A 14,926-nucleotide genomic window follows, 5' to 3' on the forward strand; every position below is an offset into this window, starting at 1 on the left:
AAGACAAAGTGAAACTGCATGTTTTTTTCGTTCCGTCTGCAGACTATGAAAGTATTTACACTGACGTTTGTCGCCGCGGGTCTTTGCACCGGCGGTCCAGGAATCCCGTCAGTACCCGGCTCTTGCAAGCCGTCTCCAAACACTGGCTCCTCGGCAACGAGGTTGATCAACTTTTTTTTTTTTGTTTTCTGTTCAAGTCGTTGGCTGCGTCCCCCCGTCCCCCCCCCCTTACCCCCCCCCCCCGAAATGTTGCTGCTACTGTTGACACGGGGAGAAGTTCAGCAGGCGGATGGAAAACGAGGCGAAACCCGTCGAACCAAAACTGTCAAAAAAAAAAAAACAACAAAAACACTCCTGTCCATGTTTGGTTTGTTGCCATGGTGATATGACCATCAAGACATCCTGTTCATAGGTAATAACTTCAAAAGTAATATTGTGCAGATCTTTTCAGAATTAGTTGAAAAGTGTGTATATAGATGATATACAATAAATTCCTCTTTTTTTTCCCCTTTTTCTTACCTCCGTGTCTCCGTCTGGTGTTTATTCGACGTCTCTTCGGTTTAAAGGTCATTTGTCAATATCAGTTCGTCCCGTAGAGACTTGATGCAGCTCTCACACTTCTCATGAAAAAAAAACAACTTCCCATTCAGCTCGAACATCTAAACTTTTCAAAAAAAAAAAAAGTTATGTGCCAGATTTTCACATTATAGTGTATAAATTTGTATATTTTCTTGTGGTTCAGGTTCTACAAACCTCAAGAGCAGAAACTCAACTCACAGGAAGTGATGTTAAACTTTAAAATGTTAAAATGAACAAATAAAGGGTTAGTTTAGTCCAAGTTTTAAGGCGATTCTACGCAACCAAAGAGGACGAGACGAGACGGCGCGTGTATTTAAAATGCATTTTTATTTTCCTTTACAAGAAACAAAAAAGCAGACAAAGAAATAAGATGGAGGAGGAGGGGGAGGGGGGAAGAGGGAACCAGTATATAAAGAGATGCAACTTCTGGCGTCCTGAAAAAAATATGTACAATTCAAAATAATATCCATACAAAACATGCCACATACAATAAAAATGATCATTATATTTATTCATATTCCCTAAAAGTATCTCTGCTGTACAGATGCAACATCTTTTTAAAAAGTAGGTTGAGGTTTAAAAAAAAAAAAAAAAAAACTTTTTTTTTTTTTTTTGGAGCAAACTTTTGAAATTGTATTTAAATTATAAGATATGCAGAGAACTTAAATTAAGATTCAGAGAAGTTAAAAATCATTTCGGCTAAAATCCAGTGAGCGTCATAATGTCTCGTCATGGTCTTCCCTTGAAATAGAAACATACCAAAAAATATATATATTTATATATATATATTTATATATAATATCAACTGCTTCGGATACTTGATCAATATCTACCACTTTTAGAGAAGTTCTCCGTTATACTATGAGAGTGCAATTCATTACCAGGTTAAGTATGGGATTAACTTTTGAGTATTACATCATAACATACATGAGGCCAAGTAACCAGTTCACGAGGTTTTACCAACACATTCGCTTCTATAGGGAAGATATAGATAAACAAAAAACAAAAAAAACAAAAACACTAACGATATTCTAGGGAGTTCAAGATTTTCCATTCAAGACTATAATAATCATCCAATTGTGAGCGATCGAGGGTTTTGGTAGTCGACAAGCAGTAGCATAAATAAAGAGGAAAAAAATAAACACCAACAATATTACATAAATACAAATGCTATGCACCATTGTACTGCTTTTTTTTTTTTTTTATTTATTTAAATTTATTCATCTCTAATTGACGACTCTCCAAGCGGTTTCGCTGATCGGCGGCTTCCCGTCGACTCGATTGGAGAAGAGCAGACTTCTTCTCACACCCGGTTTTTATTTAAAAAGGTTTTTCTTTTCTTTCTTTTATTTAAACAAAACTCGTCTCTGAGAGCTTATAGCAAAAAACACTAAATAGAAAAAACAGGTCAAATGCAAAAAACACTCTGGTTCATATACATAAAGATATTAGTTTGCCATTTTACATATATTTATATTTATATACAGCTTTATCTTTGTTAAAATGATATCCAGTGGTTGATTTTTTTTTTTTGTTTTCCTTTTTTTTCTCTACACTTTCAACTTTATTGATTACAAAGGGGCTGAATAAAGAAGTTGCTGTCCCCCTGAATGCATATACGATATTTACAGTTTGTACAACTTTTGCATTTTTATTTTATTTTTTTTTTCTAATAGTTTTTTTAAATTTTATTTTAAATCACGTGAGGTCTCAGTTTCTTGGGGGGGGGGGGGAGGGGGAGGAAACAAAGTAGTAATGGGAAGGTGGAGTTTTAGTAAAAGCTCCCTTTAAAGACTTTTTCAATCATCTTTACACAGAAAAGAAAACAAATGCCCTTTTTTCCCCCCCCCCCACAATAAGTCTTTCCCTGCCATCAGTTCAGCCTCGACGAGACAGTACCAGCACTAGAAAAGCAGAATGCAGGGTGGAGGAGGGGGGGGAGGGGGGGGTAGAAACACTGCAGGCTGGACTCAGGCGGAGGAAGACTTACTACAGTAAATTTTACAACAGTCCGTTTAAATAATACAGAGAAAGGAAGAGGCATGATTCCGATAAAAAACAAAAAAGTGTTAAACGGGACAGTAGTCATGCGTCTGCCGGCGGTGGGGGAAGCGAGCAGTTTTGAAAAATCTTCTGCACCGTCACCGTCAACTGAAAAGGTGGATGTTCTTGTGCTTTCACACAGCGAGTCGCATGGTTCCAGATGCATCAATTATTTTTAAAAAAAGGAAAAAAAAAAAAAAAAGCTACATCAATATCCAGGATGATTTGGTGGCGTACACGACACCCACTAAGCTTGATTGTGATTTTAATGCAACATCTTATCAAAAAGGAAAAAAGAAAAAAGAAAAAAAAAAAAACGGTTTCATATATTTCCTCTGTATAAATAATAATTATGTTGGCTCATTATTGTAAATCATCATCATCATCAGCATAGAGTAGATAGAGCAAACCTGCTGCTTAAAGATTCCCTGCTTGTCCGAGAAGGCGAAGCCCGTTTAAAAACACCCAACACGCCGCCCCCCCCCTCCCCTCCCCCTCCCCCCTCCCCCCCACAGAGTAATTCCACAGTAGCAGTTAATAAGTTTTTATACAAAGCAGTCACTTCTAAATCAGTGAGGTAGACTTGGGACTCCGCAGTCAGCAGATCTGGAGCCACAGATCAATAAGCAACTCAATTTTCTTTCTTTTTCTTGTTTTTTTTTTTATATTAGCTTCTGTTTGTTTCGTTTCTCCGTCGATCAACGTGTAGTTCTTACAGAGCCACATCAAGATTGTCTAGCTAGCCAATATCCGTGTTGTTGTCATGAGTCTTTAATGGGGGGGGGGGGGGGGGGGAGTGCCTTTATCTGGGAGGTGAGGCGGCGGCGGCGGTGGAGGGGGGGTTGGGGGGGGGGGGGGTGGTCAGGAGGAGGGTGGGGCAGGAAGTAGGTCCAACCTGAAACAAGGAAAAGAAAAAAAAAGAAAAACGGAAAAAAAAAAGCCTCCTCGGTTCATTTCAAATGGCTTTTTTCTTTTTGTTTGTTTGTTTGTTTGTTGTCGGAGCTCCGGCCGAACTCGGCGCCGCGACGCCGGCGGGTCGGGATCATTTGGTAAAAACGTGGAGGATTGTTTTCCAGCTTATTGAGACGAGAACAGTCCAGAGGGTCGATTGGCTGAAAGAAACGAGTCCAAGACGACGACGACAGGCGGCCGCCGCGGGAACTTCTAATGATTAATGCTCTTCAAACCTTTGGCTACAGGTACGGTGACGATGAGTCTCTCAGTAGCGGAGGGAAGCCGTCCTCCGAGTCTCTCCGAACAGCTTATGCACTGGCGATGTGGGATTCAAAGGCTTTGGCGCAGGAGTGCTCTGGTGCCAGCGAGTCGTCCTCCTCCTCCTCCTCCTCCTCCTCTTCCTCTTCTTCTTCAAAACTCTCCTAGTTCATCCACTTCCGGCAATTCCAGGCTCCACAGTGACAGGGGATCTTGTGCTGATCGTCCTCGAAGTCAAACTGGTAGTCGTACGTCAGCTGGAGGGAGGAAAGACAAATCTGTTCAAAGCTGCAGATTCAATTATAATAATAATAATAAACTGGTGGAGGAAAGTCTCTTCAACCTCTTCTCCTTTCGGGATCCTGCGGCTGGAAATGATGATGATCTTGTCTTCTTTGTCAAAGGTTACGACCTCGGCCACACAGTTGGGGGCGCAGGAATGGTTGACGTAGCTGAAGGGGGAGAAGAAAAACGTGAAAGACGTGATCGGATTCTATTCACAGGACGGTCGGCGCTTTCCCACCGGCTCCTATAGCGGAGTCACCGGAGCTTCTACCCGTCGTGTGCAAGTGATCGTTCCTCTACTGAGCATGAGCAGAACAACTGTTGACTACGGCCGTAGCATCACAGCGTTTTAAGAAAAGCCGAGTTGCCGTGGAAACAAGACTCGGCCAACACTCACCGGGCCGGGCCTCCCGTCAGGGTGGCGTCGATCACTTGCTCGTTGTTGATGCGGAACATGTAGATCCCACGGTTCTGGCGGGACGGGAAGAGGACACTTTCACTCTCGCGCATCGTTTCCCTCAGAATGCTCTTATTTTGGGGAAAAACCTCCGTCGGACGGCTCTCTAGTTACCTGCGACTCGTAGATCTTCTCCCGGCGGTTGGCCACCTCGTTGCGTATGACGGTGCCGATGTACTCGATGACCATGGTGTGCTTCTCCAGGTCCTTGGCGGCGTACAGGCCCAGGCCCTGGATGCGGGAGCGGGCCAGGTACACGTTGTTCTTCCACTCCGTCTTGAGGCGGCGGTACTGCGACGACTTGGAGTGGACGAACTGCTTGCTGTACGGCGTGTTGAGCTCCCCGGTGAACGTGCTCTGGTAGGCCTTCGACACGCTGGTGCTGTTCAAGGTGTGAGGCCTGAGGGACGGAGAGGAGCCGAAGACGAGTTGCGTTACTAGGCCGCCATGGGACGACCTCGGGACCGTACGCGAGCCCCCGATCATACCTCTTGCACTGGGTGGGGACTTTGGGCTCGGAGCGAGCGCTGCCGCTGGGGTTGATCATGAGCGGGAGCTCCATCAGCGGGTGCCGACCGTATCGGAACTGGTAGTTCTGGCAGTTCTCCACTCCGGGCAACTAATGCACAACACAAAACACACAAATTATCCTCAAGAACCCGAGAGGGTCTTCAGGTGAAGACCAATCACGAGGACTCTCTCTTACCGACTCGGTGATTCTCATGACGGCGTGAATCGTGAGGCCGTACATCTCCTCTCCCTTCACGTGTTCGGTGAACAGCTTCAACATGGAGGACTCGTCCCTCAGGTCGGCCACCTGATGGACCACGCGCTCCCAGATCCCTGAACACCAACGGCGAAAACGCATTTAGAGGGCAGAGCTCGTTTACTTAAAAGCGAAGCGGCGGGAGCGAGTCCTCACCCTCTGGCGTCGTGGCGCGGTACTGCAGGTCCTCCATGCCGTGCTCCAGGACGCGTACTTCAAACAGCGGCCGCCCGTCGTCCTCGCTGATGCGGCAGCGGTAGCGGCAGCGCTTGTTCGGCACCCGCGTGCTCCAGTAGATCCGCGTGGCCTCGTAGCCGACGGGGAAGATGGCGGTGGCCGAGTGGAAGTTGGCCATCTGCGACGGGAGCAGCTGGCCGATGGCGTGGAAGATGAGGCCGCCGACGCGGAACAGGTGGATGCGGTCGCCCCGCTGCAGGATGCTGGCGATCTGCTTCACCTCGTCCCGCTCGATGTAGACGCGCCGCAGGACGGCGAAGGTGCTGAGCTCGTCGTCGCTGGGGCCCTTCAGCTTGTGCTGGGTGCACAGCATGGTCTTGTCCTTGAAGAACATGCAGCGCGCCCGGATGGCGCAGGCGAAGTGGTAGACGTTGGGGCACCGCAGCCGGTTGCAGCTGTTGGTGGCCCCCGTCTTCTGGCAGTACGCGCAAAGCGTCCGCAGGCCGCGGCGCAGCGCCACCTCCACGTTGATCAGGGCGCCGCCCTGCGTCTCGTACACCTCCGTGGACCACAGGGCGCAGTTGAGGTGCACCCAGAGGTCCACGTCGATGTTGAGCAGGCGGGCGGGGCCGTCCGTGGCGCCGTCGCCCTCCTCGTGGCAGAAGCAGCACTTGCGCTTGTCGCGGGGGAGCCTCTCCGGACGCAGCGTGATGCGCAGACGCTCCATGAGCTCCGACACCTCGCGGCTGCTCTCCTTCTTGGAGCCGCCTTTGCGTATCGTGATGACGATCTGAAGCCGCTTCCACCGGATGCCCCGCCACTTCTTCACTTTGGGCTGGACCACCTCCATGTCGGGCGACAGGGGCCGGCGCTGCTTCGCGGCCTTCGGGGAAGACTCGGCGGTGCAGGGAGAGTCTTCAGGGGGCAGGGCCGCGTCAGAGGCCACGTCCTCCTCCTTGACAACAGCGCAGAGATCTTCAGCAGCAGGAGGCTCCGCAGCTTCGGCGGCGGCATCCGCGGACGCCGCGACGCCGGCCGGCTGAGCGGCGTCGGCCGAAGGCTCGGCGTCCTGCTCGGGCTCGGTCTTGGGCTGGACGACGGTGGGAGTGGCAGGCGAGGGCGGCGAGGGAGCAGACTTTTTGGAAGGTTCGGGATCGCTCGCTGCCACTGGGAGAGGCGTCGAGGGGCGAGGGGGCGAGGGCGACGGGGGCGGAGACTCCTCCACGGGGATCACGGGAAGGTGGCGCACATCCAAATCGCTGACATTAGTTGTGTAACAGTGCTGCACAGGTTTGTCCTCCTTGTCTGGGAATTCCTGTGAGGGAGGGGGAGAAAGAGAAATGAGATCCACAACTTTGAACGCTTAATCCCAAAAGAAGAAGGATTCACTCGGTTCCAGTGAGGCCAACCTGCTTAATGAGTGACAGAATGTCCACCTGTTTCTTCAATGTACAGCCGGGGAGAGAAACGTCAAACTGCCGCAGCCACTCGTCCTGACTCGGTGAAGCACCGTCCTTGGTGCACAGCACCCCTGGAAAACAACGACAGATATATCAAATGTATGCAATCGGACCGGATCCGTCCCTTTACGTTTGACACCCCTGCAATAAACCATAATCACTGAGCACGGAGTAATGAGATTCTTCATCGGAGCGTCGTACCCTGAGGTTTCACAGTAATAACATTAAAACAGTAAAAACTCAGAAAGCAGGAGGGAGAAGACGGTTACCCGACTGTCCGGGTCCTTTTCCGGGCTGATCCACGCCGGGAAGATCAGTACTTTGTGGAGGAAACGTGACCTCGTAGGAACCCGGCATCCTGATGTTCAGCAGCTGGGCCATGGCCAACATCACGTGATTCAATTTCTGGAGATGTTAAAAGGTTCGTTCAACGTTCATTCAAACAATTAAACGGTCAAAAAAAGAAAAAAACAACCGTGGTGTGGTTTAGATCTAGTTCGGTACCTTGGCTGCAGCGGAAGTCAGAGTGAAGGTAACAGACACCTCGTTGTTTTTGGTCTTGTCCCACTGGTTGGATGTGGAGAGGACTTTCCCATCAGGAGCTTCAAATGGTTTGTTTTCCGGGAAAGCTAAAAACAAGAACCCAAATTCAACTTTTGCGGGCATTCAATTTTAGTATCACATCTTCTTTCGCTCAATCGATTTCAAATGTTGTAAAACACAAAATGACGCAATCCAGGTAAGATTGTTCCAAGAAGATGATGTAATAAATTAACAGTCAACAAGCTCCTCCTGATACGAGCTTGGACCGTCTCAGGCTCAAGCATAACTTGAAGAAAGTGTTTATCGTGGGTGACGGTCGGCTGCTGATCTGATCCGACATTCCCTGTGAATTACCTGGTATGGCAGTGCGAGGAATAAGGGGTATGATGGGGGATATTGCTCTCTCCGTCTCCTCCTCTTTCGGCTCCCGCAGGTTCGGGAAGCGTGGCGTTTCATCGCCGACGTTGCTCTCGGGGGACGATGCCGGGATGATGCTTTCAGGAGCATCTTCATCATCACTCTCCATCCTATGTTTTTTTTTTTTTTTTTTTAAACCAAACAAATCAGTGAATTCTCAAAAGACACGGTGAAGAACAAGAAGTTCAGACTGAGCAGTTGTACCTGATGTCCTCGTTCTGGTTATGTGGCGGCGTGGGGAGAGCTGCGAGGATATCTACACTTTTTACCTCCTCTGTAACAGAATCTGCAGAACAAGAAAAGTAAAGATGATCGAGGGAAGTTCCTCGAGCCAAACTGGTTTGGATTTAGAGCTCAAAATGAGAGCAAGTTTACCGATCGGCCCCTTTGTTGGCTCTGTAACCTTCTGCCCTTCAGGCAGATCCTCCCCGGGGGTCACGCCATTCAGCAGCTTGTGTTGAACCGAGGGTGGAGGAGTCGGTGGCAGCGAGGACGGGGGTGTTGGGGGGTTGCTGAGATTACTCTGTGAGGACACAAACATTACATCCTCGCGATCAGTTCGGAAAAAGCACGACACAAAACCAAAACATTGCCCACGTGGAGCTCGTGTATACCTTGGTGAGCAGCTGAGAATAGTAATCCGGAATATTGTCCAGCACTGCATTTCCAAACGATCCCTTAAGCTGAGCCTTGCCGTTGGCCGGGCTACTTCCGAACGGAGCGAACAGATCCAGACTGGCAGTGATTGAAGGCTCCATGAGGGGAAGCAGAGAAAGGCCCTGGAGGGGTACAAGGCCATTCACTTACATGACGGAGGACAATTCCTCAAAACGTAAAAAGTCAGAGGCATTTTATCCACCTACCTGTTTGAGTTGTTTGATCAGGGCTTCGGCACTTTTCCCAACTTCTTCCTTCTTATTTTTCTTCCGCGAGTTCGACCCTCGGTCTCCAGCAGCTTTGTTGGTGCGCTTTGGCTTTTGAACAGGAGCCCTTTTTGTCAGAGACTGTAAATCCTGTGGAGTTTGAGACAATTAAATCAAAACGTTCCCTGATAAAACAGCGAGAGGAAATTTTATTTTTCAAAAAGCACGTACCTCCATGTTGCGGGGAGTCCCTTGAAGTTTCTGCTCAAGCATCGCCAGTTTGCTGTTGATGTGCCCATTGATCTCGTTGTGAATGCCCTCGGACGGCCGCTGGCCGGCGAGCTGGAGGTTTTTGGTTCTCAGCAGCTTCTGGAGGAGCTGCTGTCCCGTCTCAGACCTGGGGCCTTGAGTCCCGGAAGCCACCATCTCGCCCATCATCTCTCGCTTCACGACCCCGTGATGAGCCTCTGCGGCGCCGTCACACTGGACCTCTCTCGGCTCCTGCTTGATGTTTTGCAGTGCCATCTTGCAGATGTTCCCTTGTTGTGTCGGAGCGGTATGGCTCTCTGTGACCTTCTGTGGCCCGTTGGGCATAACTGGCGCCGCCGAGGACGCGTCCATCCCTGAAGTCTGACTTTCTACTTTCAGTCCCGGACAATCCAGGGGGCTCTTGGCTCCAGGCGATCTGAGAGGAGACGCCCTCACCTGGCTGTATGGACTCCCCCTGCCGGCTCTATTGTCCGCAACAGATGGTGAGGAAACGTGATGGGGTGAGGCTGCGTGAGCCGGGCTCATGCCAAAAGGTCCTCTTGGGGAGTAAGCCTGGGATGGAGATCCCTGCACACGGCCCGTTGCAGCCGACATCAGTCCCGGCTGCTGGTTCTGGTTGGGAGTGGGTGGACGCATCCCCATAGGCTGGTTAAACATGTGTCGCTGATGATCCCCGGGGGAGCTGGGTAACGGCTGCCGTGGGGATACGGGCCTCATCATACGGCCCTGGTCCATCGGGGAACGCGGCATCGGTGTCTGTCCTCTCATGTGTTGTTGCTGCATCATCTCCCCAACTTGTGGCTGTTGTCCAGGGACCATCAGGCCTTGCTGCATCTGAGGCGCAACACCGGGCTGTTGGTTGATCATGTTTGGCTGCTGCTGACCACCGAGTGCGGCCGAGTTCCCTAAGGCTCCATATGGCATCTGGTGGCCTTCCATACTGTGCATCTGCTGGCCAACATGTGGAGCTTGTGGCCTCAGTTGACCTTGCTGACCTTGGCCTATCGACATCCGCAGCATCTGTCCTTGCTGGAGCTGCCTCTGTGCTATCATGGCCTGGATATGTTGGATCTGCTGGTTTGGGGGGAGATTGCGGAGCTGAGGGTTCTGAGCAATAATAGCCTGGATATTAATGGGCGTGCGGATCTGTCCAAGCGGAACTCCGGGTCTCTGTGCCATCATCCCCTGCTGCTGGGCTCTCATCATGCCCATCATGGCCTGTTGTTTCTGCTGCTGGGCCATGAGGGCTTGCTGTTGGGGATTATGGCCCATCACAACGGGCTGTACCTGTCCGGGGTGATTCTGGGCGATGGCCTGCGGTGGCTGCTGAGTGGGATTCTGAACAGCTTGCGGCTGTTGATGAGATAAGAAATCAACAGGTTTGCCTTCCTCTTTAACAACCATCAAACTGGGCTTGTCAGCACTGACAGATGCTTGTCTCTGAAGGGTAAGTGGAACTTGCTGCTGCTGTTGCTGAAGTGAGCCCGTCTGTGGCTCGTGTACAGACTGAGGATTTGATTGTTGCTGTTGCGCTATATAAACTTGGCTCTGAAGCTTCTGCTGCTGTATCTGTTGTATCTGTTGTCGAGCCAGGTCTGTCTGATGCTCATTTGACGAGCTTATCGGGGGCATTTGATTGGGGGTGGGAGGCCCAATCTGCTGCGGAGGAGTTTTTGAATGAGGGCTGAGGAGTCCACTGTCTTTGGGCCCGGAGTTCTGGCCGTCTACCGAACCCTGCGGTTGTGGCGTGTTGCTGCCTGCTGAAGGCGACGATCCCATTTGAGGAGTCGAGGGTTGGGAAAGTCCTCCTTGCTCCTGGCTGGACTGATTCGTCAACTGTGGTGGTTGTCGTTGCTGCACCATTTGCTGCTGCTGAAGGTGAGCGAGATTCTTTGCCACGTTCTGTTGTTGCTGTTGGGACACCAGCATACGCTGAGCGAGAACATTCTGCTGTTGTGGAGTCAACTGGGCCTGCGGCGCCCTGAGGCCAGCGTGATCTGGAGAACCAACTACACCCTGCTGACCCATCATGAGCAGAGGTCTCTGTTGCGGTGACGGTACGATCTGCGGGCTACCCATAATCCCAGGCTGGGCTGCGACCATTGCTTGGGTGTGGTTAATGGGCTGCCCTCCGACAAGATTCTGGGGCGGCGGAGCCACGGGCGGGCCTCCGACCATCCCTTGTGGAACCTGCACCATGTTCTGCTGAGTCGCTTGATTGGGTAACATCACCTGCTGAGCATTTGCGGGTTGTTGTGTCATCAATTGATTTCCCATCATTCCCGGCTGCGGTTGAGGGATTAAACCAGGCTGCTGATTTGGATGTGGCATTGGCTGCTGACCCATCATCACCTGCTGCTGCTGCTGCTGCTGCTGTAACTTTGCCATCTGCATCCGGTGCTGCATCTGCCTCTCTTGAAGCAGCCTGGGGTCTGCGTTCTGCATCCCTGGTCCCTGCGGGAAGAATCCTGCCGGGGCTCCAGGGGGACACGGGGGCCTGGCGTTACCCGCTCCGAGGGCAGCGGGAAGCTGCGGCTGGCCGCCTCCGATGAAGGGCTGCCCCTGGGGCATTCTGACCGCCATGCCGCCTTGGGGCATCATGCCTGGGTGCTGGGCCATTACAGGTGTTCCCTGCTGGCCCATCATCATCTGACCGGGCATCTTGGGAAACATGTGAGAGGGGCCACCCTGAGCAGAATGTCCCGGGGCAAGAAGACCCGAGCCCTGCTGGTGCTGCTGCTGCTTGCTTCTGTACTCTGCGATAAGGTTGGTGTGCTCCTTTTGTTGCTTGCGTACCTACAAAAGATAATGACAACCGAGTACAATCATGACATCGAACATCAATGTGACAGATGAATTTGTGACACAAAATAAGATTTTTCAGGTCGTTTTTTTTGTTTTTAAACTACCTACCTGGTCAAGTTGTTTCTGGATTTTGCTTTGCTCCTCTGTTACCAGCTTCAGTTTCTCTGCATCGGCCTCAGCAAACTCCCTGCCAGCTTTCTTCGCCGTGCGTTGCTTAGCACACAGCGCCTTGCGTGATTTACGGTGAACTCCGATCTGCTCCTCCAGGAACTTTAACTGCATTTGGAGTAACTGCTGCGTATGAAGAAGCCATTCTTCATATTGGTGCTGTTCCGCGTCATCTGTGATAATCGGCAAAGGAAGAGTTACATCATCTCGAGCAGGTGAGACATCTTTCAAAACGACAAACTATATTAGTAGTATTGTAACAACATACTGATGATTCCTTGCACAAACTGAGGAGGGTTGGGTCTTGACTGAGCAGGATCACTGGTTTCTCCCTCCTACGCACAAACACAATGCACACATCATCATTATCAATATGAAACCTTCAAATCGTATTAAATTAAAAACGCAGGGGAAAAAGAAAATAGTGACATACTTTTGGAACTCCAGATGCAAGTTGAGCCTGGTCCGTGCCTGGGCCAGAGGCCAGCCTCTGTGCCAGCAAAGAAACTTGTTGTCTGAAGGGAAAGCAAAACAAAAGTTGACTCAAACAAATGCAGTGAGCTCTACTGTGACAGAGAGCAATGCTATTCTAATAATATCACACACAAAAAGACAATTCTGTCAAAACTATTGTAAGTTTTTGCATTTAAAAAAAGTGAACTTTAAATAAAAATCATCCCCAGCAGTGTAATCTAAACATACCTGTTAATACCAGGAGGACCACCCATCGGCTCTTGTGCCAACACTCTCTTAATACCTTTTAGTGCAACCATTTTTGCTTTGGCAATCGGATCCATTATGTCATCAGTAGCAAATTTGTCCAAATCTGCAAATCATCAGAGACATTTGCACAATTGTAAATGGAATTTAAAAAGAGTAACAAAATTTAAAAAAAAACAAACAAACAAACATCTGCAGTCTTAAAGCACTTTACATGATCAAACGTTCAGATTGGAAGACAACCTGTTAGCAGCGGCACAACACAGAAAATCCACAACTCAGTATGTAGTGGTGACAATTAAAGGTTGTGGTTCTTACCCTTATCTGGGAAAAAGCTGTTGGCCAGTGGCGACTGTTTAACCAAAGTTTGTGGTTGATGACCAACACCTGCGTGGGCGCCGGGCTGCCCCGTCCTCATCATAGCTTGTGGCTGTGCCATGGTCATATGAGGTGGCGGCACCATTCCAGCTCCCATGAGCCTTTGCTGCTGCTGTGGTTGTGTCTGTGGTTGTTGCTGTAGCATGTGAGGAGGACGGGGCACCATCCCAGACTGTGTCATCATTCCTTGCGGTGGCGGACGATGGTGGTGTGGCATCATTATTTGCCCGGGGGCCTGGGGATTCGGATGTTGACTCGGGATGCCAGGAAAATGAGAAGCCATCCCTCCCTGGTGGAGGGAACTGAGCTGCTGTTGTTTCTGCTGTTCTTTCTTCTCGTGCTCCAGCAGGTCTTGGATCAGCAAAGGCAGTTCACCCTCTAGTGAGCTCTCGACCTTTGCGAGGTCTACAGCTGGCGAGTGCTGCCCGCCTACATCAGGTAGGCCGAGCGGGTCGTCAACAATGTCGCCATGTGGGGCAGCTGGGGGAAATGGCAAAGCCTCAGCCTGGCCTGGTAGGGGGTACGAAAGCCCTCCTAATCGAACAGAACTGAGTGAAGCAGACTGGCCTTCGGTTTGGCCAGACTTGTCTGTTGCTGCAGTTCCACCGAGTAGCATTGACACGGCTTCTCCCATTTCGTCTTTCACCACAGTTTGTCCCTGCTGCAGCTGAGCAGTCAAACCTTGGTCCTCCACTTTGATGTTGGAGGAAACGGTTTCTGCAGAAGGTAGCAGCTGAACGCCGGTGCCTTGTGGAGTAGCGGCGCCTGTTGGCTTCTGGGCCGAATCCATTTGGGATTTCTTCTCCACTTTGACATGTGCAGCTCCGGAGGAGGACGAAGGCGTCTCACTTTCTGCTTCTACTAATCGCAGCTGGTCCGAGAAGACATCTTTAGGATCTCCTTGGTCGAGTTCTGGATCCGTGTACGCGAGCAGGTCAAACTCATCACTGTTTAGCAGATCATCCAGATGTGGGTCATTTGTTTCAAGGTTGTCCAGGTTGCCCAAGTCATCGTCGCCTTTGTCCGGGTCCAAGTCAAGAGCCAAATCATCCTCATCCTCCACACCTCCATCGCCTGGGGCATCTCCCAGCCCGTCAAGGTCAGCTTCTGGCAGTTCATCACTGTTTTCCACCCTTGCAGTCTGGGGCTCCGTGACGAGGTTTGGTTGTGAAAGTCGGTGCTGCTCCGTACTGGAAGAGTTCGAAGTCGAGGTAGCTGCCTGAGGCTGCAAGTGGGGCTGTTGGGGGACTGAACCTGGAGACTGTTGAGGCAGTAAAACTGACATTCCACTCTGTGGTAACCCCATCTGTGAATCACCGGTTACCTCTGCTGGAATTCCTCCGCCTTGAGAAATGGGGTGGTGCTGGACGAAAGGCTGCGTCATGTCTTGCTGAGGGACGAAGAGGCGCGGTCTGGGCTGGGGACCGTGGGGCATGAATTGGGGTCGTAGTGGGAGCCTCTGCGAATTGTGCCTCAATTCAATGAAATGTGGCGGAGGTCCTTGACCCAGTGGCTGTACAGTCTCTCCTCCATGTCCTGGCATCATGGCGTGAGGGTTAGCCATGCCTTCCATACCCTGGATGTTGACACCAGGATTAGGATTGTGCCTTATGCTCATGACCTCGACGCCAGGCTGGGGGAACCTCCTTGGACCTGGAACCTGCCCCTGCCACTGAGGAGGGAATGGTGGACGCGCAAACATGCCCTGAGGTCTGGGGGGCCCAGGTAGCCTGTAAAGAAAGAACGACACAAAAGTAAGATATGTGTACAATTTGAGCGCGCT

The 14,926-nt window shown here is 50.5% G+C and overlaps 1 protein-coding gene across 1 annotated transcript in view; it reads right to left on the reverse strand.

The window, feature by feature from the left end:
- Nucleotides 1-933: 933 nt before the first annotated feature.
- The window catches only part of kmt2d (lysine (K)-specific methyltransferase 2D), a 28,025-nt gene continuing 14,032 nt past the window's right edge, over nt 934-14,926 (reverse strand). The window contains exons 35-55 of the mRNA XM_080496048.1: nt 13,084-14,873; nt 12,748-12,871; nt 12,479-12,560; nt 12,314-12,380; nt 11,986-12,218; nt 9,034-11,868; nt 8,803-8,952; nt 8,554-8,718; nt 8,315-8,462; nt 8,144-8,225; nt 7,877-8,049; nt 7,484-7,608; nt 7,249-7,384; nt 6,929-7,050; nt 5,499-6,834; nt 5,283-5,419; nt 5,065-5,195; nt 4,691-4,976; nt 4,517-4,590; nt 4,178-4,286; nt 934-4,091 (exon numbers count right to left, since the gene is read on the reverse strand). Of these exons, the coding sequence (XP_080352174.1) occupies nt 3,999-4,091; nt 4,178-4,286; nt 4,517-4,590; nt 4,691-4,976; nt 5,065-5,195; nt 5,283-5,419; nt 5,499-6,834; nt 6,929-7,050; nt 7,249-7,384; nt 7,484-7,608; nt 7,877-8,049; nt 8,144-8,225; nt 8,315-8,462; nt 8,554-8,718; nt 8,803-8,952; nt 9,034-11,868; nt 11,986-12,218; nt 12,314-12,380; nt 12,479-12,560; nt 12,748-12,871; nt 13,084-14,873 (8,398 nt within the window). The 3' untranslated portion in view covers nt 934-3,998. The remainder of the gene's footprint in view (nt 4,092-4,177; nt 4,287-4,516; nt 4,591-4,690; nt 4,977-5,064; nt 5,196-5,282; nt 5,420-5,498; nt 6,835-6,928; nt 7,051-7,248; nt 7,385-7,483; nt 7,609-7,876; nt 8,050-8,143; nt 8,226-8,314; nt 8,463-8,553; nt 8,719-8,802; nt 8,953-9,033; nt 11,869-11,985; nt 12,219-12,313; nt 12,381-12,478; nt 12,561-12,747; nt 12,872-13,083; nt 14,874-14,926) is intronic.

The sequence above is a fragment of the Blennius ocellaris genome (genome assembly GCF_963422515.1).
Source record: "Blennius ocellaris genome assembly, chromosome: 5".
Lineage (NCBI taxonomy): Eukaryota > Metazoa > Chordata > Actinopteri > Blenniiformes > Blenniidae > Blennius > Blennius ocellaris.